This window comes from Anser cygnoides, chromosome 16, assembly GCF_040182565.1.
Source record: "Anser cygnoides isolate HZ-2024a breed goose chromosome 16, Taihu_goose_T2T_genome, whole genome shotgun sequence".
NCBI classification, from domain to species: Eukaryota; Metazoa; Chordata; class Aves; order Anseriformes; family Anatidae; genus Anser; species Anser cygnoides.
This window is the reverse complement of record NC_089888.1, coordinates 2,613,527-2,638,190: the sequence shown is the minus strand read 5'-3', so window position 1 is coordinate 2,638,190 and position 24,664 is coordinate 2,613,527. Positions and strand designations below refer to the sequence as shown.

Here is a 24,664-nt window from a genome sequence, read left to right as displayed (position 1 = left end):
CCATTGTCATCACTGGACTCTCGACCAATTATACAGAAAAACTAAGATTAATATTCTCATTAGATCTTATAATTCAGTGTGCGCATAATGGGAACCTCATTGCCCATTAGTTCATGTTTACCAGAAAATAATGGTGCTTATCAGAAGAGACCACTTTGTCCTTAACTGGAAGAGCAAATTATTTCAGCAGAGTTTGCTTTATGTTTCGTACCCCTCCCTCTCTCCTTCGAATGCACACACATTTACGGGCCCATTATCTTCTTGTTGATGCAAGGGGGTTATGTGTGTAGCTACCATTAACGGTAATGAAAATGGCTCTTGTTAATCTCCCATGCGCTGATAGTAAGATAATAGCCTACTTATTAAGTATGAAGGCCAGAATAGGAGTTGCACTGAAAATGAGCAGCGTATAGTCTCCGTGGGATTCATATGTAAATGTTAAAGCCTTGCTCCGGACTGTCTACAGTTGATGATTAAAATGAAATTAGTGATTATTATCTATGTGCTCTCTGGGCACAGGCCTGCAACCATCACAAAGCACTTCCACGTTCTCTTCTCATATCCTCCGATTCCCCACCACCTTTGGAGCATCGCTGGATGGCAACGAAAGGAAATCTTCCTCCGGGCAGTGAGGTCTGCAGGCCAGGAGCGCTCAGCCTCAGGTGCAAGCCCCCAAAGCCCCTGACCTCGACAGAATTCACTTGCGTGGCACCCGCCGCCCAGAGGCCTGCAGCCCCAATATCCATTGGGAACCTGAAAATTCCAGGTTTTCAGTTTGGAAGTGAACCAAACACCCAGGAAAAACAGATGCCCATGGACAAGGCCGAGCTTGGTTTTGGTTGGTTGACACAAACCTGTTCCCCCTTAGGAAAAAAAATAAAAATGATAATTTAACATTTTTAAATACCTCCTTTACCAAAAGCAGGATTTGGAAATAAAAAGTCTTGAAGTCTAATTTCGATGAGCGTTTTTTATTTGAAACCCGCACATAAAACCTTCACATTAACACAGAAGGCCTGAAGCCAGCCCTCTGAAAAAATAATTTCCCAGTATTTTCTCTAACGTTTCCTTCTTCCCATTTTTTCCATCCAGTTTTCACGTCACGATTTTTTACCCCAAGCCCAGCGGCGACTGTTTTTTGGTTTGTTTTTTGCTCTAAAACCCCACAACGACGGCAGTAAGCCTCTCGCGGCTCCTTAAAACTCAACTCCAGCTCGCCCTCCCCGCTCCGGCCCCCCCGAGGCAGCCAGAACCGGCCGCTGCCCCCTCGCACCGGGGCCCCTCGGGGCTACCGGACCTCAGCCGAGCTCGGCCCCGGCTTCCCCCCGGCTGGGTCCGGGTCCCGGTGCCGGTGCCGGCCCGGCGCGGGTTAAGGCCGGCGCCCACAATTCCTCGCGGCCCTGCAACGTCGCCGGTCGCGGCGGGGGCAGCGGCTGCGCCGTGAGGCGCCGGGCGGGACCGGGCGTACCGGGGGTGCCGGGGCCGGCTTCCCGGTGCGTTCCCCGGGCCTTGCCGGGGCCCCTTCCACAGCTCCGGGGCCGCCCGGGTCCGGCCTCGGGGCTCCGCTCCCCCGGCAGCGAGAGGCGGGGGGCGGGGAGGCGCCGGGAGCCCGCTGGCGTGGCAGGGGGAGGCGTTGTGCTGCTGCGAGCGGCGTCCGGTTTTCATCTCTTTTATCTCTTTTATTTATTTTTTTTTATTCCTAGAAAGAAGAAGCCGCGCTGTGCTCGCGGGGAACCTGGCCATGTACTGAGGCAGCTCTCCGGGACTCGCCGCGGCTCCGGCTTGCTCGGTTCACGGTTAGCCTGAAAATAGCCTGAAAATATCGCCAGCCCCTCGTCCTCTGGGAAGCTTATGGTAAGGTGGTGGTGGGACTGAGAACACAGGGCTGCAGGCCTTTGGTAACGGATTTATTGCCACGTCAATATATATATATGTATATGTGAATATCTATGTAATATATATAAAAAGCGAACTGTTAATATATAGACATATATGTACGAGTGAATCGTGCCTGCACCATGGAATTTGGTTAAAAACTTCCTTCAGCCAGCAAAGCCCCTGTGGTCTTTTCCCCCGGTGGGACCCGCTGGGGTCCCTGAGGCACACAAAGTCACACAGGCGGCATCGCACGCTTGGTGAATCACGGAGCTCCTTGCAGGCCAGCTGTGTGAATTTGCTGCTGCATCGGAGGAGCAAAGTCCCTTTACAGCTCCCTTCGACTTAGGTGTATGGTGCCGCTCCTGCCTTTATGCGTGCTTTTAGGGAGCTAGACGTTCCTCAGATAGAAGCCCCTGTGGTGCATGCCTAGTTTTGCTCTGGAATTACAGAATCGTTAAGGTTGGGAAACACCTCCAAGATCATCTGGTCCAACCGTAATCAGGTTGTTTGATGGGGAAGTCCCAGCATGAGACCAATAGGTCTGAAGCTGGATGTTTCCACCTTGCAATCCTTAGTCCAAGATACTGATATTTTCAGTGAAAACTTATTCCTAAATTAAACGTTTTCTTTACTGCTCATGAGCATTTACATCAGATGAAAATGCTCAGTACTTATTTAGGCTGTCCACCAAGTTGTTACTTGGACGTTTACTGCCTGAAAGTTAAGCTGCTGTTAAGGGACGATGGGCCTGGTCATCTCTGTGGCTCAGGTCAACTGTGATAATTTGATTGCTTTCAGTTTTGTGGTAAAATAAAATTGAAAGTAGGCTAGGCTCTAAAACAGTTACGTGCTCTTACAAAACTTAGAACTTGAGTGTGTTTTTTTTCTCCCCACATCCTTGTCCACTTCCTTTCATTTCCAAATGATGGGGTAGAAGAAAGGCAAGAAGCTGATGGCCGTAGTTACCCTCTCCTATTCATGGGTGAAGCTCTGCCATCCCACCAGAGACACCTGGGGGCTTGATTAGGGAAGCTGCTGTTTTAGGGATGGGCATGTGTTCAGTTTGAAGTTGGCCAAAGGTCTTTTGATAAAAGGATTTCGTTCAAAAAAGCAAAAAAAGCAGTTGTTTCCTCTGTCAGCTTGGAGGGTAATTTTACTCATTCATCATTAATTACAGTAACCATTTCGGTCTAAAACAATTCTTTCACAATTTATCTGTTTTTGTTTAATAGAAGTTAATTGAAATAGAAAGGTAGCATTATCTAAACTTCAGTGAAAGCACTGTCCCTTAAGTTATACAGAATTAACGGCTTGTCAACAAAATGTTTACAAAGGAATAAGTTCTTTAGATGAAGGAGGTGAGTTCTGCCGCAGATAACTTCCGCTTTTAATTGTAGTAATGCGTAGATAAGATTTTGAGGATATTTCTTTCCAAACCGTGTTGTCTTAGCTGGTGATGTGTATAATTGTATTTACGCTGTTCTATTGCACTGCTGTGGCTGGGATTCACAGGAAATCTGTTTTGCTTTACAGATGTCTAATAAATTGACACTGTCACATTCTACAAATTTAATGGTAGTTTTCTTACTCGTAGGGTTTTACTCTTTTTTTAAAGTCTTCCTTTTCTAAATAAAGATATATTCTCCCTCCCTCCTCTGCTGGGTTGCAGTAATTGTTTGTAACACTTAATCATTTATGTTTTAAAATTACTGCACGGTTATCAATCCTTTTTATAATTTGAGAACTAAGGACTTTAGTTAAATTGCACAGTGAACAAATGGCAAACACTTGCGTAGAAATGAAGATGCTTCTGCCTCTCAGACCAGGATTTGGTAGAAACGCTGACCTGTTATTTTTTGCATTGTGTCTTGACTGACCAGTACGCTTGGCGTTCAGTAGTTGGTGCTGTTTCTAGTCAGCCTGGTGACTTCTGTGTGTTTTATTACATCTTAGAGGTTCCTTTTATGGAGTAGAAATGAAAAAAGCAACTGGAAGTAAAAAGGAAGAAGAGACGTTATTTAAAATTCATTTAAATATTGTACTACTGAATAGCTGGAAATGTGAATTCATTTTTTATCGTAACTTGCAGTTTGTGCTGCATCCTGCACTGCATTTCTTTCAGTCATGGGTGTTTTGTGTCCTTTGTTTTTTCCAGGCTATATACTGTGAGTCGCATCTCTTTCTTAATGTGAATTTTATCTGTAGCTTGCCATTGCTCCCTGCTGCTGCATTTCACGCTTTGTAACAAATTGAGTAAGATGATGTGGTCTGCCAGCTAGAGATGACTTGCTGGAATTAAAATTCTGTTTTGTGTAAGAGACCCCAGTAGTTGCCTTATTTTGTTAGAATTTCCTTGATAAGGAAACTCAATCCTTCTGGTAAATTAAGATATTTTTTTTGCGTGTCTTCTAATAGAGTGTTCTTTTAGCAATGTGTTCAGCACTATTAAGTGCAAGAGTCCCTGTTATTCTTTGCTTAGGTCAGTTTATTTGTATGCATATGATTCCATGTAATCATGAATGATAAAAAAGTGCTTTCAGAAAGGGTGCCGGATGGCTCTGGAAGCAGCGTCAGTGTCTGTTTTGGTGGGACGTACGCCACAGAAGGAAGAGTTTCCACGTTTATCCTCCCCCTGCCTTTTCAGCTATGGCTGAATTATAGCTTTCCAGCAAGTGAGGTAGGATGACTAAAATTCCCAAAACCGTATGAAGTAAATGGAGAAGTAAGATTGTGGGTTTTTCTTTTTTTTCTTCTTTTTTTTTTTCCTGTAATTGATTATGATTCAGTGGTTTTGTTTGTGAGCTCTTTTTCGTAGAGATCATGCTTGTGTAGTGCTGAACATCTTACCAGTATCGTACCCTTTAACATGACTCACATTTTGTTTTTTCCTTTGTAGAATCATGGCAAGTCCAAGAACAAGGAAAGTTCTTAAGGAAGTCAGAGCACAAGATGAGAATAATGTGAGAAAATTATGATCTTTAGTTTCCTAGAATTAATTTTTCTTTTTATCTACTCCAGGTGTATGTTGCTGTCCATAAGAGTTAACCCATTTATAGCACTTGTATATCTAACTAATGGTAACGTATAGAAATGTGGATATCTCACATTTGTTGGCTCTAGCAACTTTTATTCATATGTATTGTAACGCGTGGCTGTACATTTGGCGCAAGTCTTTCAGAGATTCTAGGAATGCTGTAACCCGTAGTTTCTGAGCAAGTGATGTCTTGGGCATAACTTAATTAAACTGCCTATTTCAAGTGGCTTGATAATCCCTGCCCACAGACAGGTTCATTTTTGTTTACGTATTCAATTTTGTCTGGTGATTGCATTCATAAGAACTGAAGTTATTGTGGTGTATGAGCAAAAAAACTATTACAAAAAAAACAAACTCCAGTCTGATCTACTGTCATCTTGCAATTTACTGCCACGCTGTAGTACGTCTGAATGAATGTTTCAAACTTTAAATGTTTTATTTGTATTTTGCCAAGTAAACTTCAAGAATTCAGTTTGGTTAATTTCTTCTCCTTCAGAACAATCTGAGTATGATATCAAGATGACTTTTTTGTGCGTTAATTTCAACTCTCTTATTTGTATTTCCTTACTGGCGTTTGGTACTTGGTAGAGTAATTTTACAGTCCAGTTCAGGTTAAGTTAATGAGTATTTCTTTCCATTCAGCATAAATAAATATTCAAAGAAAGCTTATACTCCAAGGAGAGGTGTTTCCAAACAAGGAACTCTCCCTTCTGAATTTATTTCCGGCGTGTGATGTTTTCATGACTTGACTTTTTGAGCTGTACCTTGAAAACTTTACGTGGGCATGGGTCGATTACAAGGTAGAGATGACTTTATTTCCTCTTACAGGTCTGTTTTGAGTGTGGTGCGTTTAACCCCCAGTGGGTGAGTGTGACCTATGGAATTTGGATCTGTCTCGAGTGCTCAGGAAAACACCGAGGCTTGGGAGTTCACCTCAGGTCAGCCCTTCAGGCTAAGCTGGGTTACCTTGGGGTGCGCTATGGCTGTGAACAGAACGTGTGGTTTGGGAGGGGTGCACAATGTCTCAGTTTCAGTGTTCCACAGACAGTTTTGCCTCGTGCTCCTCTCCAAAGTGAGCTTTAGTCTCTGGGTCTTCTCTGTAATTAGTTGGAGCACATGCTGCATTGATGCAGCTGTGTTGTGCCCAGTTCTAGAAAGTAACATCTCCAACTACATCTTGAGGTTGTGCTGGGGTGTTTGACAACATTGTGCTAGTCCTCCTTTTATTTTTTTTTTAATCTTGTATAATCTTCATCAATTAAAACTGAAGTAGTACTAGAGCAGCTTGAGAGTTGTGCAAAAAAAAAAGTCACAGTATGGTTGCAGAATGCTTCTGTAGTGTATACAAGTGTATAAAATAATTTTATTCCATTCAAGAGATTTTTTGTTAATATAAATTATTTTTTTTCCAAGAAACATACTTTACTGAGCCTGGAAACTGTGGAATAAGAACTGTTAAGTGTTGTAGGGACTCACACTATATAATAGGGGCAGAACATGGCATAGCTTCCCAAACAAGAGAGAGAAAGTCCAATAAGGAGACCACCAAAGCAAGGAGGCCATTCAGAATTATGTGATTTGCTTTTCAGGGGGAAGATTTGAAGCTCATTAGTGAGTACAAATAGTGTAAGAAATGAGAGCGTGGACATATTTCATGTGTTATATGAAAGAAAATACAAATTACTGACATGAAGATATGATGAAGGGTACTTATTTTGGGACAAAAAGAAAGAAATTGGTCAACTTTCAAGTTTTAAAGAGCCTTGTTGAGGAGGATGATTCAATTTTTTTTTTCTCTGTGACTTGTATTTAACAGTAGGGCTTTTTTTTTTTTTAATATAATTTAATGAGCAGTAAGTAGCAAGAATTTATGCCCCAAAGCAGAGTTGGGATGTTAACTGCAGTCATAAATGCCTGGGATGAGGTCATGGTAAATGTTAGTGTAGGCTGTTCGAGGCGGTTGAGTTGTCAGTACCTGATGGTTATTATGAGCAGAAGCATGAAATGGGGCAGGAGGTGTTCTTGCAGATTACCTGAGTGTAATTGTGGAAACATGAAAACAGACAGGAAAAGGAAATTTAAGAATAAAGAAGTATGGGACAAGTTTTCTTTTATATAGTGCGCTAGGTTTCCAAGCTTGTTGGAGAAAGTGTTTTTTTGTTGTTGCTTGCCTTCTACTGACAGTCTCCTTTAAGTGCCAGAAGTTTATTTTTGCTTATTTCAGTGAGGATTTGACCGCCTTTTTAAGATGCTCTTTCTTTCTTTACTTTGCGAGTGTTTTATTTAACACTTCTGTACACCTAACCTTTGAGATAGGTTGCAATAAACTTTTTTTTTCTTTTTTTTTTTTTTTGTCCTGGACAACATAGCAGTAAATTATAACAATTTGTGATTTTTTTTTTTAAATCAATTTGCAGTTTTGTACGCTCTGTAACTATGGACAAATGGAAGGATATTGAGCTGGAGAAAATGAAGGCTGGAGGTAACAGCAAATTTCGAGAGTTCTTGGAGTCTCAAGATGACTATGATCCCTGCTGGACAATGCAAGAGAAGTACAACAGCAAAGCTGCAGCTCTTTTTAGAGATCAGGTAAGTTCAGAGGTGTGTGTCCTCATCCCCTGCTATCTGAAAACCTCCAAGTATTTTGTCAGCACTTGGTCTTTAAAGGTTGCTGGTAAGTCTTCTTATGTGTGTGGTTTATAAAAAAAAAAAAAAAAAAACAACCAAAAATACAAGTTGAACTCATGAGCTTAGAGACTTACGAGGATACTGCATTTTTATGCTGACCCTGCCAGTGAGGTGGTAGGAAGGTACATTCTGTGCTCATGGGACTACTTGTGCAGCTTTGAGGTTTGTTATGTGCATTGTCTCTCTGCTTCTGTAGAAGTTGCAAGGGATAAGAGACAGCTGTCTGAAAGTGGAGTATCTTGGTGAAGGCAAATAATTCTGAAGTCCTGTGCTGCAGCTTTTTTAAGCATGCAAAGTGGGGGTCTGTGGAATTTTTGTGGCAAGACCATTATTTGACAGCTATGACTCGCGTTGGGGGAGCAGTATAGGGGAAAGAAGTGAAGTCTGATTTCTTTCTTTGAAGTAGGCATAGAGAACATTTAAATTCTGCATATGTGTTCTAGCCACCCTAAAGAAGAGTGTAAATCCAACTGTGTCTCCATTGTTAGGAGATTGGAGATGGGTGTCTGTGAATTAACTTAATCTTTGCTTTTCAGACCAAACAGGCTAGTTTGGAAGAAGGTGCTTGAAGTTACTTGAAATAAAACCAGTGTTCAATTTAACATTGCTAGCCTAACATTCAAAAGAAAAAAAAAATAGAGTTTCTATTGAAAACAAATTAATTGATCTCTGTAACTGGCAGTGAATTGACTTATTCTTGCTTTATAGGACCAGTGTACATCTCTCATGAAAATTTGTACCCAGGATTTTGATTGTTTTCCTGCCCCTTTTAGGTTGCTACAGTAGCTGAAGGCAAGGAATGGTCCATTGAAACTTCTCCTGCCAGGAACTGGACACCACCTCAGCCTAAAACATCTCTCTCTTCCACTCATCGGTATATATTCTTGTTATTTAATGTTGGTATAGCAACATCAGGATCAAAACCTGATGCTTGAATGTCTGCTGGTTTTATTCTGTTGATAGTGTTGGCTGAGCAAGCATTTCTTTGCTTCCTCATATTCCTAAACTTTAGCAAGAGTCCTAATTTCTGTAATTCACACTCCTTCCACCTTAACCTTAAAAAAAAACGTGGCAGAGACAATTGAGTAAGAGAGGAGGACAAGACATACTGTTTTTCCCTTGCCTTGTAGCACACCTGAGATTCATCATTGTGTCAGTCATGCACGGTGTGTCACAGCCCTACCTTAACTACAGTTCTGCTCCAGTTCGTGATTGAGTGCTGGTGACAAAGAAGCACAGGCTTTTCCTTAAGGTGCTAATTACAAATAAGAGCATCAAAGCTGGACTGCAGTTTTGTGTTTCTGCTTCTGCATGTATGTTTGTTATTCCTTGCAGAAGGAATCAAGTTAACTGAAAAAGCAATTATAAATCAGATGGACGGGTGCTTTGTGCCTGGCCGTCATCCAGCAGGTTCAGTGGGCTACAGTGGTCTGAGAAGCGTAGTCTGTGTTGCTTTATTCATTCAATACTCCAGTGGCTTTTAGTGGTTATGTTACAGTTCCCTACTTGATAGACTAAAGAAGTAATCAATTTTGTGCCTGTTTTATGATGATATATGACAAGATGCAGTGCTGAGCTAGTGGTTTTTGCTTTACACAGTTTGATTCTTTTAAATCTTTCATTTCAGTAGTTCTGCTGGACAACCTCAGAATGTAACTGCCTCTTCCGACAAGGCTTTTGAAGACTGGTTAAATGATGATGTCAACTCCTATCAAGGGTAATGCAATATTTATTAACTTTTTGTGTGCCTGGTCCTGTAGTATTACAAAGAGTGGGACCTTACACTGCAGCTGGGCAACTGTGATGCTGATTCACTGGGCCATACTAGTTAACAGTTGCATCTTGGTGACTATTAAAAACATTTTGATAGTTTATAATGAGGGAAAAGAGGAAGGAAGAAGCCTTTTAATGTATTTTTTGTAACAAAAATATTTGGATAGCATTCAAGAAAGAGCTAGTAAATCCAAATATTACTGTGGTAGGCTCCAAACTAGGGCATTCTTAGTGTGTATAGCATCTTACAGTGTTTTGGGTTAAATGGGGATATTGATAAAGCTGACACTTTTCCTCCTCTTCTTGTCCCATTTTCATATATCTTCATTAAGATTTACTCAGATTTCTGATCTGAGTGATGTGTTGGAGAAACATTAAGAAGACATTAGCTTGCATAGGAGACACCTTAATTTGCAAGGGTTCACCAGTGGACCTTTTTGGGTATTATGTCTCTATGAAGTGGGTGGTTTTGTGTTTTTGGGTGCTAGGTGACGTAGGAATTAAGTGCTCATGCAAATGTCAACACTACAAGGGTTTTTTTCTTCCAAGTATATTTTAAAGTCTGTTAAACAATTATTCCGTTATACTTTTGTTTAATGATTTTAATGAGTGTATGCTAATATGGATCCTATTTATTCATTTTCTTATTGTAGTGGGCAAGAGAATCGCTACGTGGGGTTTGGAAACACAGTAACCCCTCCAAAAAAAGGAGGATGACTTCCTGAATAATGCTATGTCTTCGCTGTACTCTGTAAGGACGTGTTTGAAGATTTCTGTGACCTGAAGTAGTATTTTATTCTGTAGCATTTTATTTATTTAGTAGTATATTATTCTGTTTCATCCTCTCTTACTAGAATATAAATGGAGAAAAAATAAAGACTGCAAGTAGATAAAGATGTAGAGGACTAGGACTATTCTCATTGTGAGGAAAATACTGGAGGACTTTAAAAGATGAAAAGAAGGGGACACTTTGAACAAAAGTTAAGCATCATGTCTGAGATCAGTTCTTTGAAATGAGGATATAGCAATGAAGTAGGAACTAATACTTAACAGCCTTTGGAGCACAGAAAACAAATGAATAAAAGTTTAACTTGAGAGGATAATAGTAGTTGGGGTGGTAATGCTCCAAACAGATGAACTATATTATGTTCAGTGGAAAACAATTGAAACGTTCATGTATATGGTGCTAGAAGCCCTGAACAGTGATGAGAACATTTGAAACACTTTTGGCAGGGCATGAAGACCTAACAGCATATGGTTGAGCAGTTGTCATGATTAAGTAGAGACGGTGAGAGATGTATTGTTGAAAGAACATGGGGAATAAAGTCAGGTGCTTTGATATGCTGGAAAGTAACAGTGCAGGACAAAATCTGGCATTTGCAATCTCTTTGAAATGTAGTAAGGTTTTCTGCCAGGGTTAGTGGTCGGTAGTCTTCTGTAGAGCATCTTCATATGATTTGGATATAGAAGGTCTCGTGTTAATGTGCTTGGAAGTTGTTATGGGTGGTTACTTATCTTAAAATTTGAGCAATTAGGCTTTGGAACAGACTTCTGGTTGTCGTTAACAGTGAGGGAAAAAAACAAGATTTTTAAAGATGTATCTGATAAAATGTAAGGGTTTAGATGCTTGTGATAGGGGACTGAATTACCCATTGAGTGCACTACAGTTCTGTCTTCCTCTACAGCTGGGAGGCATGTGAGAAAAACTACTAAATTCTTGTAACTGACACAAAACTTTCAAATAATTTCCTCAGAAGTCTTGACTAGTGTAGTGGAGCACAGTCTGAATATCCAGACCAGGCTCCGCTAGAACATAACAGAAAAAGGTAATACCTGAGCCTTTGAACAGTATTGCAGGTGATCCTATAGGATACTTACATGTCTGCTGAATGTCTTCTACTTATGTCATAAACTGGAGGCCAGAGAGTTAAAATTAGAAACCCCATCTATAATAGATTGCAGATGTGCTAAGACAGCAAGAGTTGGTACTGTGTTGTCTGAGTTACTGTCAGCTATTACTTGAATACATGATCTTTTTGAAACTTACGATTAAAATGCCCTCTTGTGACCACAGATGCATACTACAGTGTAATTTTAAGACATATTATACATCCTAGTGATGTGTATAATTATTTTTCCTCATGCATGCTACATTTACATATATACATTTATTTTCTACTGCTGTTGTACTGGAGCATTTCTGTTTTCTGTGTTTCTAATTCATACTCACTACGCTGTTCAACTCATTCTGTAACTAACAGACAAAATTGCAATTTAGATTTCGTTTGTGGCCCATGTGATTGTGCTTAGGGTAAAAACTACAAGACATCGCCTTGCCTGCAAAGAAAAAATCCTGTTATGTGTTTCTGCATTATTATAAACAAAGAGAACCACAGACGTATTAAATGTTTGTTTCTGGGTTTTGCCCATGAAATATGATTTATTTTCACTTGCTTTGCTGGATGGTTTCTGGATGAATGTTGCTAACAAAACATGAAATCTAAACAGTTGAGAAATGATTTTTAATGATGATAAAAAAACAGAATCGCTTTCCTGCTTCGTTTTCTGTTAGCTGGCTTCTTAGCGTCTGACAATCAATAGTTAGAAGAAAACTTTTCTGGTTCATTATGTAAAAGTCTGCTAAGAAATGGCCAAATCTTGACTGTGGTGGTAGTTTTCGGATCTTCGAAGAACCAAAGAGGCATAAAGAAGTTTTGCTTATTTTTAAAGGTGAAGTTTGCAAGAAACAAGCAGCTTGAAGCTTTATTTGCTGCTTCGTATTTTTATTGGAAGTTTGGATGGAAGTGTGTTGGTCTGTTACAGACAAGTGTGAGACTATAATTTTTGTTCTTGTTAGCAAGTAATTCTTATGACCGTGAGACAGACTGTATTGGAGCACATTTTGGCTTAATTTAGTATGTAATAGGTAATAATCAAGTGTTCACTATATTAGTATTCACATACAACTTACCACGTTCTTACTTTCTTTTAAAGGGATGGAGCAGTTTTACAACTGGAGCAAGCAAGATTGCCTCAGCTGCTAAAGAGGGTGTAAGTAAATACAAAACATTTCAGTATAATTCTTGTAAGCTAAAAGAGGTTCCATTATTGTGATCTGACTTCTCAAAGGGATGTATCTTTAAAAGTATTACCAAGATAGATTAATAATTAATAGATTCTGCTCTATTTTGCCTATGCCATATGAAATAGATGCACAGTGAATGTTCATCTCTGTCTTAAGTATTTCTCATGTTTCTGTATAATCATTTTTCTAAATTGTAAATTTTCCATTCATCTTGGAAAGGATCACAAAGCATTTCAAATGTGTGCGTTTACTAAGAATAAAACCTTTTATTTTAAAATTTGAATGTATTTACTTCTTTTCACAGGCTACCAGATTTGGATCTCAAGCAAGTCAAAAGGTGATTATAAATTTAACTCGGTCTTCTTGACAATAATTGGCTTTAAATGTCACGCATTTGCCTGTACCGATTTATTCAAATTTTTGTGTTTAGCCTTCATGGTGCACAGCAATTTTTAGGTTCTTGCTTTTATTTCCATGGGAATTGTAATCAACTACTGTGATCAAATTAAGCAGCAAACAAACACTGATAGTCTGCTGTATTTGTAGCTGTCAGGTGTATTCAGTAGGCAGTAGAATGAAATGCTTCAGTTCATGTTTGTGGATGTGAAATACCCATATTTTTGTGAAGCTTAAATGCTGTCTGTCTTAAAGTAGTTTTCTTCTCTAGGTAAACTAATGTAAAGCAAGCCATTCCTAAATCCTAATAAGATATTACGAATGTGAACTGCTTAATATTATTAAGGTAACTTGCTTGGGTGCATTTTAAAAAATTCCTAAAAGCATTTCCTCTTTCAAACCAAAGTTAAAGCAGAGGCAGCTAGACTTGAATTATGCAGAGCTGTGACATAAGCAAGATCTGTTTGCACAGAAAAGATTTAAATTCAAATGTGAAAATCTGGAAAATAATAGGATTCTTAAAGTTCCAGTGTTCTGAGGGAGAGGACTGGTATGTATGAATATATTTTATAGGGTAGTACTTTGAACTGTGACTCCGCTTACATGTGCAGCCCTAGCCTGGCAAGCTTTCTGATATGGCTAGGATGCTGTTGTGCAACACGAATGTGAACCTGCAGGTGTTGGTGTTCAAACAGGAGATGTGTGCAGTAGGATATCGTTACTCTGCCAAACCCGTGCATGTTTTTCAAGATTAACAAAAATGTCTCATGAATGCACCCAAACTTGATACTTAGAAGCTTCTAAAATATTTGCTGCTTGGCTTACCGAAGAAAAACTGTATAATAAGTCTGCCTTTTTCACTCCATCCAGCAGTTTCCCCTTTAGAAAACTGTTATTCTTTTGGTTTTATTAACACATGTAAATAAAAAGTTAAGTGTAAAAGCTCCTCACATCTACTGACAAGAACCACAGCATTATGGTGCCCTGGAGCCTAAGCCGTGTTATTGAAGCTTAAATTTTGTTCCTGAAACATCTGTTCTGTCGCTCTGTAAAACAGATGTAACATCTTTTTGATATAATCAGTTGACTACAAGTGTATTTAGTGTGCAGTGACCACACACACGCACTGTTTGTATTGTCAGTAGATGTTAAGTTGAAGAAGATTCATGCTACTTAACTTGCCTAAAAAAGTGCTTCCAATTTTTTGCTAAAAGCTGCTTCTTCTACCTTCCTTGCTCTTTCTCTTTTGCTGTCTGGGTAAAGTTTTGGGGCTACAAGCAGCAGCCAGAGCCGGTAACGCCCTCACATATGTTCTTGTGCATGGACTCCTTGTCACTGTTCGTGCTGAATATGCTCATTTGCTCTTGAGCTGTCTTTTTTTTTTTTTTTTTTGCCTTGAGTCAAGTCTGTTTAGAATAATTTTGTGTGTTTCATATGGTAATGTTTCTTCAAACCTACTTAATATAGGTTAAAATGGGTAGAGATGTCCGGGCTCTGCACTCTCAGAAAGCATTCTGTACTTCTTTCCATGCTCCTCATAAACAGTGATTTCAGGATTTCCTTTTGCATGTCTGATCCAGGAATGCAGTATACACAGAACTCCTCTGGGGTGTTGTTCGAAGGCAAATTCTTTAATAAATGCACCATTATGTAGTGTTTGTAATGGTGTGTAAGGTGCCATCCTATATTCAAAACCAGTAAAGATAAAGAAGTGATTCAGAAGGAAACTTAACTACCTAAACCTCCCTTTGCTGTATTTATGAAATTAAGTGGTTGAGTAAATGGATTTATACGAGAATTCTTCTTGATACTAGCAATAATTTTAGCTAGCACAGCTCAACCACTGGTATGTTATACTTTTTATTCTGTAATATAAACAGTCAGTTTGGCAGGTTCAATAGGCTCCAAGGGATTTATCATCTTTGAAAAATCCTATTCAATCCCCTTTCTTGTTTTTCTTGAACGCTTCCTTAGCCTCGCTTCCAATGTGGACAAGCCTTATGTGATCTACATTCATTTTTCTTACTAGATAAAATTGGGGTTACCTTTTTTCCTTTGTCTTCTGAAATAATTTTTGAGCTGGTAAGAGCCAGAAGTATTGGAGGTAATATAACGGTGGTTGGGTGGTGGGAGGTCCTAGCAGTGATGGGGCTAAGGGAAGGGCTTTTTAGACACCTGGGAATCGGTGGAAGAAGGATGTTCATAGCTGTTCTATCCTCAGAGAGAATATGGATGAATACTCACGCCCTAACCAATGTTTTTCAGGCATAGGATGTAAACCCGTAAGAAATTAAACATTATTAGTCTTTGCTAATGGTTGGGAATGATGTTTGTCTGGCAAGCAAGTTGGCCCTTTTGGACTAATTACATGAATTGAGAAATTAATCTGTATAACGTGGCAATTCTGAAGAAAAGTTTAAATCAATCAAAGGCTTATTACGGTAGTAGGGAAAGAAGTGGTTTCAAATGAAACATTTGCAAGCCTTGCCGTCTTTGTCGATATCATCATTTTGTGACCTGCTCTGTGGGCACACATTTTGTAAGATGCCTCTAAAGTGCAACATGCTTGTGCGTCTTCTTCGGGATTGGAATAGATTTCTGAAGTTCACGATTTTCTCCCTCTGCATACCTGGAGCCTTAAAAGAGATTTTAAGTCTTTGTCACAACCTTGCCTCTTGTGTATTGCTTAGAAACAGTTGGGTTGTTATTAATAGATGACAACAGGCGCACTATGAGACAGAAGAATTGGTGAAAAATGGTCTGAAAAGATCTAATTCTACAAGTAGTGTCACGGAGGGGAGTGGGGAAAAAGGCAGCCGAGGCCAGTGCTTCCAAATTCTCAGCAGCAGGCAGAGAAGGGGCCCTTCTTCTGGGCTCTTGCTGGTTGAACCATTGCTTCTGCTTCCAGTGCAAGGTCAGATTTTGCTTGGGCTCTGGGCATCTCCAGCAACCTACTGCCGTGTGCATCTGTGTCTGTTCTCTGCAGCAGCGTGCTGTGTGTGCTTTCAGCTCATTCTGCTTGTACAAATCAAAGCTTTAAGGCTTCGTGTTCTTTTTGGAGACACTGCTGAGAAACTACTCTGCAGAAAACGTCGGCTGTGTTTTTTTTGTTTTTGTTTTAAGGAAAATATAACTGACTGACTTTTTGTTTTTGCTTTTAAATAGGCATCAGAGTTAGGTCAGACATTAAATGAAAATGTTCTCAAACCTGCACAGGAAAAGGTAACTTTGGATCTAGTAAATTACTTACAGAACATGATTACAATGATTTAGGCAGTGATTGTTTCCTACTGACACAACTGCCCGAGCTGCCAGTGTCTTTTTTTTTTTCCGTACACTAGCACAGCAGTGAAGAGGAAGCATCAAATAACTCACAGCTAGTATGTCAGCAAAGAAAAGTTAATGGATGTATTTTCCCTTGGCAATATTTTCCATGTCCACAAGATTGTTGAATTCTTTACTATTAGATGTTCTTTTTTAGATTTCATGGTTTCAGTAACGGAAGATGGGCTAAGATGAAAATACACCCTAAATGGGTAGAGAAATCAGTTACTTTTTTATTATTAATATCTTTGAGTGTTAAGTTTATAGTATTTTCCCCATCTTCCCATCAACATTTCTTTAAATTCAACTAAGCATCTTTGAGCATCTATAGTTCATCTGCTGCCTCATCAGAGGCAGTAGAGTTCAGAGCGAAGTATGTGTTTAGGATGAATGGGGACTGTTTATCAATAGAAATTAAAAATGTTTTTGCAACCTTTATTTAGTATTCGTTCAGAACGTTCTGGTAGCTAATACCAAGTTTTGCCTGTGTTCATAAGGAAAGCGTGGTCTGAAATAAAACCCTGTCTAGTTCTAGTTGTGCTGTTTCTAGGAAACTGAGATAGTCTGAAGGTTTTTTGTTTTTTTTTTTAATCTTCCCCTTAGAGTTGTTAGTGACCACGAACATGTAGCTAATAGCACTTCCAACAGCAGTTATGTGGAAAGCACACATACCTGGGGAAATAAAGACAGTCAGTAGTGGGCATATTTTTAAAAAAAAAAACCAAACAGGAAGGTCAGTTTTCATAAGTGATTAGTGATAGCTGATCCTGCCATTTTTAATCAAAGTTTCACCCTAGTGTCAAATGTTGCCTTCCTGTTTCATATGTTCAAAGAAAAGAAAAAAAAAGATAGTGCATCTTTCCCATTTGTCATGCGTTTGTCCTGTGCTTCTAGAATTTTGGATCAGCTCCAAAATTTTGATGAAGGCTCTTCTGAGAATGTTGTGATCTACTTACCTACATACCTTTTCCCAAAATGTATCGTTTGATAAAAACAGATTCATGTTGCGTTCATAAGAGAAGTGATGCCACCACTTCAAGATGTGGATTAACTTTGAATTTGAAAAGTATGATTTAATCACATAACAAAATACTATTGCATTACCTTTATTAATTTAATATTCTTTACATAGCATTTCAAATCACAGGAGAACACACTACTTGGTTTTGTATTCCCTAGAATTATCCACAATTTATTTCAGAATGCTTAGAAATGTTATTTTTAGGGTGCATTTTCTTGAGCTGACTTATTTTATAGGACAATTTAATGAGGAACATTGGCCTCTACATTAAAAAAAAAAAAAAAAAAGGAGTTATTTCCCTTAGGAGGTTGTGCTGCTAGTTCTCAGTGTTACTGTCTGAAGTATGTATACAGTAGTTTCTGCCTGACGCACATAGGATTATGTGAAGTCACCTGCTTTGGAACAGCTGCCATTTATTAATTGGTGACAGACACCAGTTGTATTCTGGTTAACCAAAATTCAAAGCCCTTTTAGTATTTACGTAAGCATGTATAAAAGATTTTGAATAAAATGGATCTAATAGGTTTTTAATCTCTCCAAAGTGGGTCGTCTTCTGTAGTAAAATATACTTATAAAATGTCAAGTTGGCAGGTTTTTTGGTGTCTTTTTTTTATGCTCAGCGTTAGTGTAATGGTACCTTCCTCAGGTTCAATGTATGTCAGTAATACATTCCCCCAAACTTCAAAGGACTGAGCTTTGCTCCATTGGAGATCAGTGGATTTATGTCACTTTTTTAACCTTGATAGCTTTGACATAAGTATATTTTGATTCACTTCAGTTTTTATTTTTTTTAAGCTTGGTTTTAGCTGTTACCACAAGTAAATTTGTCTTAAGGCTTCAACAGTACTTTGTTTTATGACTAATGACCGATACTTTGATTCGCGTAGGTGAAAGAGGGGAAAATTTTTGAGGAGGTCACCGTGGGGGTGTCACAGTTGGCCAGCAAGGTATGAAGAGGCCTTCTTCCCTTTAAGGAGGCCAGACAGCAAGCCAGTCTCCATATTCTTTCAAAGTGTTTTTAGTGAAACAAAACCGCAACACAACTGTAGTCTGTACTTGTGTTGAATATAGATAAATTTGGAAGATGCAACTTTCAACGTGTAGTTCAGTATTTTAACAAGTTCTCCACAGGTATGATGCAGTCCTCTCCTCGTAATGGTTTCACTGAGGACGTGATGTAGAGCTATAAGACAACCAGCATCCTAAACACAAGAAATGCCTGCTATAGAATATGGAGACAGCTTGTGTTATATTTGTATGGTTAAACTTACTAATGCTCTATACCTTTTTCTTTGTCTTCTTTTGCAATCATTGCTTGGTAATTTGGTAAGTGCTCTGTACAACTGCTAGGTACAGAAGTCCTGCACAATCTAATGCATATTTTGATAATTTGTACAGTATTACCTAGGAAGGTTTGTCTTTCAAGCACTAGCAGCTGTATCATATAACAGTTTAGTGTCTTGAATGTTGGGAATATGTTAATAAGATACGTTACCTGATCTGCTTAGAGCCTGGCAACTTTGAATTCTAGGGTTCTTCCTTCATATCTTTTGACTTAGAATAGTGACTTCCATGGATGTCACTTCAGAATTTGTGTTCCTAATCCAAAGCCACTCCAAAATAACAACCCTGGAATGATTCTCCTAGCATATTCGTTCTAGAACTCAACTTTTGGCCTGTTCACATGAGCATTAAAATATTGTATGAAGGAAGTTTATAAAACATTAAAAATATAAATAATAGTTACATGAAACATCCAAACACCACTGCTGTCATTAAATTTAATTTTATGTAAGATGTAATTTCAGCGTTTTTGTCAAGAAATTGTAGGAGAGAATTGAAAAGCTGTTACTGACAAAAGTGGGTGAAAATGCTGAATTTTAGCTACTTCTCACACGTTCTAGCAGCATGGTTCTGTCAAATGTGTTCTTTTTACATCAACCATGTAATTATCCATCAAAAATATTAGTAGGTTGAGGGAAATTTATCATGAAATATGTTATTTTCATCTCAACAAGTGATAGAGTGTGTTGTGGCTTTTGCTGTTGGACTTGGATGTTGGCTTGGTCCAGATGAATAGTGTGTTCTTCCTCTCTAGGTTCAGGGAGTTGGGAGTAAGGGATGGCGAGATGTCACCACTTTCTTTTCTGGCAAGCCAGATGATCATTCTGAAAGGTATTTCCTTTGTTGTTATTTTCTGCATCTCTTCAAACACGCAATTTTATATTCTCTGCAACATAATAGCAGTAGGTATTTTTTTAAATATGAAGAAATTGTTCTGTCTTTTGGGAAAGCTTTGAACGTAGTCCTTCCGTAATGTCATTCAGGGGCACATGAAGCTCTTTTCAGTCTGAGAGCAAAATAGTGCGCTGCACTTTGATTTTTAAACGTATGCCAAATGCACCACTGTCTTTGTATTTTAGGCTTTTACCAAAATCTGTGAACTAGAATATAAGCTTACGCCATTCTGAACAGTACATCTAGTTCTTCTGCCTTTGTCTGTAGTTTTTGTTTGAGCAAAGGGCAGTAGCATTATCATTTTCCTTGTGGTCATCTCTGTTTACTGTCATGTTTGTCGTAACTAATTTATTTCTCCCTTCCTTTTTGTCTCCACCCCTGCCAATAAAAGACCAGCTGAGGGAGACAGCTACCAGAACAGTGGAGGGGAGGGCTACCAGAACAATGCTGTAGATCAAAGCTTCTGGGAGACCTTTGGCAACTCAGACCCACCGAAAGCTCATAAATCTCCAAGCAGTGAGAGCTGGACCTATGTGGACAATTCCACAGAGAAGAAGAGCTCCGATAGCTGGGACGTGTGGGGCTCAGGAACAGTCTCCAACAACAAGAACAGTAACAGCGACAGTTGGGAAAATTGGGAGACCAACTGGGAAAACACAGGAGGGGAGAGCAAGACCAAAAAACCTCCTAAGGCAACAAAAAAGGCATCTTCAGCTGATGATGGGTGGGATAACCAGAACTGGTAGAACTGTTAACCCTGTTTTGCACAGCTAGGAAAGGGAAACTGTGCTGGCTGATTGAGGGGAGAAAGTTTTACACACAACTGGAGTATCTTGGTTGACCTTAATGATTTGTTACTTTTTGTGCTTTCCATTCATTCTCCTCTCCTTCTATCCCAGTTTAGGGGGGGAAAAAAAAGTGTCTGAATCTTTTATTACATGAAGATGGTTCTTCCAGTTTTAAGGGTAGTGATTAAATGTATATTCTCCTTGCACTATTGAAGCTGGGTACACTGACTTTAACAGCAACGTTCAAAAGAAAAAAAAAAATCAGTGCAAGCACGCTTTCATGCCACAACCTTGCATGTGTAAGCTCACAGGTACCCATCCAGTCTTCATATAATTTGAGATGACCTGAGGTGTTTAATGCAAATAAAGGACAGGCTGTATCTTGAGAAGATAGCCTTTAAAAAAGCAGTCTGCAGTGGAATAGATCTAGTTCAAATGCCTTATGGATTGCTGTGACAGTGTTAGGTCTGGCAATTCGAAACGGTCTTTAAGATACTTTTTATTGAAGCTTTTTTTTTTAAAAAAACTTTTTGAGATTTTTAGACTTCAGAAGTTATTTTCTCCCCTTAGAATTAGTAAGGAGTCTAGAGCTAGATGATTATTTGTGTAAACTCATCGTTCTGACAGCCTATCAATGGATATTCAGAATGGCTGCTCCTTGCACTGCGTAAACTCTTAACCCTTAAGCAAGAAGAGCAGCTCTCCTACACAGATATAATGCAACGGTGTGTGTTCTCCGTCCTTGCCTACACCCTTCCCACAGTTTGAGTATTTTGTAGGGTCTGTCTTTTCTCTTTCTTCCTTCTACCCATCTATTTTATCTATTGTGATAAAAATGAAATCTTTCTGCTGCTCATGGCCTTTTAGACATCTGTTTGGCAACTTGGCAGTGAAACAACTTTATTTTAAAAAAATCTAGTAAGGAAAAAATGCATGGAAAATATGAGACGGTTGAGGAGAGAGGCTGGCAGCAAGCCCCTTTCAAGATGAGTAGATGTCTGGATTTAATAGTAAAACTTAATTTAAACAGATGTTTTCCAAATTGATCTTTAATATGTCAAACTGTGTCTCTCTCTGTCATGTACTTCTCCACGTTTTCTTCCTGGACCTTGTTATAGAAATACTATTTTGGAAACTTCAGAAACTCCTTGTCAGCATTAAGGGATGGAATAGAAGATTCAGTTGTGTCTCAGTTTTGACCCAGCAAACTGCTTTGCATGATACAAGTCATAACATTTACAGAAGATCTGTGACTCCTTTTAACAATAATGGTGTCCTGTGTATTCCCTTTTATTTTTGGGAGTGGATTGTAAACGTGCACTGCCTGAAAATAATTAACTCACTCAAACTTTAAATCATGATATCATTACATAGTCTGTATTGGTAGCAGCATGGAGTTCTTTACTGTGGACCTTGTAAATCTTTGTACCTATCCAAAAAGCCTTTCATTTTGTAAATTAGTTTATTGCTCAAGCAATTGATTTACCCAAGTTGTTGAAATTACCTCAAATGATGTTCCATTTTTTTCCTTGTTACAGAGGTTTTCAATCATATGATAATATCAGATGCCAAAAAGTAATCATAATCAGCAGATAAAAAAGCAAAAAGGTGAAAGAGAAGGGGAATCATGAATCGCCCCCAAAAGCAGCAGCTATTAAAGGCTTGCAGTCTAAGTGTCTGTAGCCTGATTCTGTATTCTTTTAGTATGATCTCTCAGATGGTCAACAAAATATTTTTCTGGTCTTCTCTAGCCCTGTCCTGTTAGGATTATTTTTCTTTCCCCCCTTGCTTCTATTGATACAGCGGTCTCCGAAGCTCGTGCTACAGGACATGGTGCTGCTCGTGACCCAGGCACTAGTTTAGGCTGAGCCATGCGAGTTTCCTGAGGCATCCTTGCTGACATGCCGACCCTTTGGGAGCAGAAGAGGCGTGAGAGATCTCGGTTTACAATGCTGCTTGCGGTGCCATTGCAGAAGTTTACAGCCTTGACTATAACACAAGGATTTTGTTCAGCTTTTTCTCCCGTTATACCTTTGTTACAGCTGAATTGCATGTCAAACATAACTCAGTATTTTTATGCATATACCTCTGTTGCCTGCTTGTCGTTTGTCTGCTGCACAGCACGGATCTGTAATGCACGTCTGTGAGGCGGTGCTGCAGGTCCTGGCTAACAGTCCAGCTCTGTTAAATGACAGCAAAATGCATCTGATGGGTTGCGTTGTCTGACTGCTGCTGTCTGTCTGGAGTGACGCGAAGCTGATTCAGCTTCCTGCGTACAAATTCGGTGCAGTTTCTCTTTCATAAACCTCCTGAAATAGCTCATAGCAGGGCAGGCTTTATTTCAGCCCAGCGGTGTTTATTTCAGTCGACAGTGGTGTGACGAGTTTGCGTATGTCGCAGCTGTGTGGTTTGCCTAGGAGAAAACTGGTTTATTTATACATCACTTGTAGCCATGATTGGTATGAGCCTTTGGTTTGTTCTTTTGGATTTATTTCTGCGTTTTTGAGACTTTATCTTCTACGTTAAAGTAAATAGCCAGAGCCCTACTAAGGTATTGCTTTGGGCAGTGATTTTTCTTTCAGTTCCGGGGGCAGTGGCCAACCAGTTGCCTTCTCTCTTTGCAGTCCTGTGGAGACACAACAATATGGTGCAGCTCCCAGAAAGGTGTTAGTGGAAGAGGCTAAAAACCAATATAATGGCAGAAAGTGTAACTGCAGCCACAATGCTTATGTACCAAGTGGTTTCAGTTTGATGGGCAAATCAGTGTTTTTTTTATGACTTGTCTGAATCTGAATGTTTTATGATGTCTCCCAAAGAAGGGGGTGGAATGAGAGCATTTTCTGTTACAGAGCCCCCGTTTTACTGGACTTTTTTTTTCTTCTTCTTGTTTAAGATTAGATAGTTAGAAGCTTCTGCAGTTTGAAATTATGTATGGAGGGAGCATTTTTAATTGGACTTTTTAATCCCCCCTCCTCTCCCCAATTGCTTTTTTTCTTCTTTTTTCCTGATTGTGAGCATTGTAAACAGAGGCACTGGTTACAGCTTGCTGAGGCTGCCTGTCTAACTGAAGATACAGCTGTTGAATCTGAGTACATGGATTGGAAAAGCTTTGGTGTCGCTGTGTGCACTTCACCTTTTTGGTGGGTGACCAGCTTTGCTTTCCTTTCAATGCCACACCATTTAGTAAGAATTCTAAATCGTACAAGCAAATTGCCATGGAGAGAGTGCAGTAGGTGAAATTGATACCGGAACAATTGGACATTGCAAGGTTGGATTTAAATTTCCTAATGTTTCAAATTGTTTTATTCCTTTGTATGGCTTCAGCTTTGGAAAATATAGAGCAGCTGGATTCCTGCAGGTAGACTGAAATCAGGGAAACACCAAGACATTCATACTACATGCTGCTTGTAAAGGAGTGAAAGACTTTGTGAGTGTTCCCAACCAGGAACTGGGGCTAATCCTGGGGGTTAGAGATTATGTTAAAACGTTTCACTGGTGTCTTGGTGCCTCTTAATAATCACTATGTTTTCAAGAAGTGCTTGGCCAACTCTCCTGGCGGTTTAGGCCTCAAGGGTAATGCTGCTGCTTTTATTTTCCCAGCCAGACTATGTAACATTCCATGGGTTCATAATGTATTTATGAGTGTAATGATCTGTGCAATAATATAACAAATGTAGGTATAACATTTGTTGTTTAATCCAGGATACGCTTAAAGATACAGTGGTCCTCTTTGAAAATTGCAGTCAACCAAGGTATTTCAGTTCTCACCTTGTTTTGGCGATTTTAAATTCCGCTAATGCTGTCAAGGAAGGCTTGAGCCATCAGTGATTTAAAGAGAAGTCAAGAAACATTATGATGCCCCTTATCAGAGTTTGATTGTCATGGTTCACAGTGATCTCTAGTCGTCGAGCCCTTTTTCGTTTTCATGCCAGCAGAAACCTGGTCAGTATGGAGTGCTGTATCTTTAATTTTCCTGATGTGTTTTATGTGAAGTTCACAGGAATGGCAATTTCAGTGAACACTATTCATTGTTCTGTAGAGTGGTACCAGGCTTGTACTGCAGTGTCATCTTTTAAAGAGCATTATAATAAAGCAAAAAGATACGGAGCAGAGTGGCGTTTAGCCCTTTTTCAGGAGACTTCAATTACTTTTTTAAAACCTTGGAACACTTATCAAGTTGCATTAATGTAGCTTATGTGGCCTTTTGAATGAAGCAGTTCTTAGTGTAGTTAGCATCACAAAGTCATCTCAAAATAGGGTGCTTCACAACTAAGAAATCAGCAAAGTATTGTGCCAGTATCAGTAGGGAATTTCATGTTGGAGAGAATCATGGCTGTCGTTCCACAGACACGCTGCGTCCGTTCCTGCCCTACCATCCTGCGTTGGGGCTGCTCTGAGCGCTGCATGCACAGCGTCCAGCTGGGACTAAATCAAACAAC

The 24,664-nt window shown here is 39.4% G+C and overlaps 1 protein-coding gene across 1 annotated transcript; it reads left to right on the top strand.

Moving 5' to 3' along the window:
* The first annotated feature begins 1,703 nt into the window (after positions 1-1,703).
* Positions 1,704-24,333, top strand: ARFGAP1 (ADP ribosylation factor GTPase activating protein 1). The gene is given in 15 exon segments (XM_048074755.2): positions 1,704-1,854; positions 4,775-4,838; positions 5,741-5,850; positions 7,330-7,501; positions 8,374-8,474; positions 9,231-9,317; positions 10,027-10,072; positions 10,074-10,124; positions 12,368-12,424; positions 12,763-12,795; positions 14,118-14,147; positions 16,020-16,076; positions 18,087-18,146; positions 19,298-19,374; positions 19,829-24,333. Coding segments are annotated over 14 exon segments (1,296 nt in total). The 5' UTR covers positions 1,704-1,854; positions 4,775-4,778; the 3' UTR covers positions 20,184-24,333.
* The last annotated feature ends 331 nt before the right edge of the window (positions 24,334-24,664 follow it).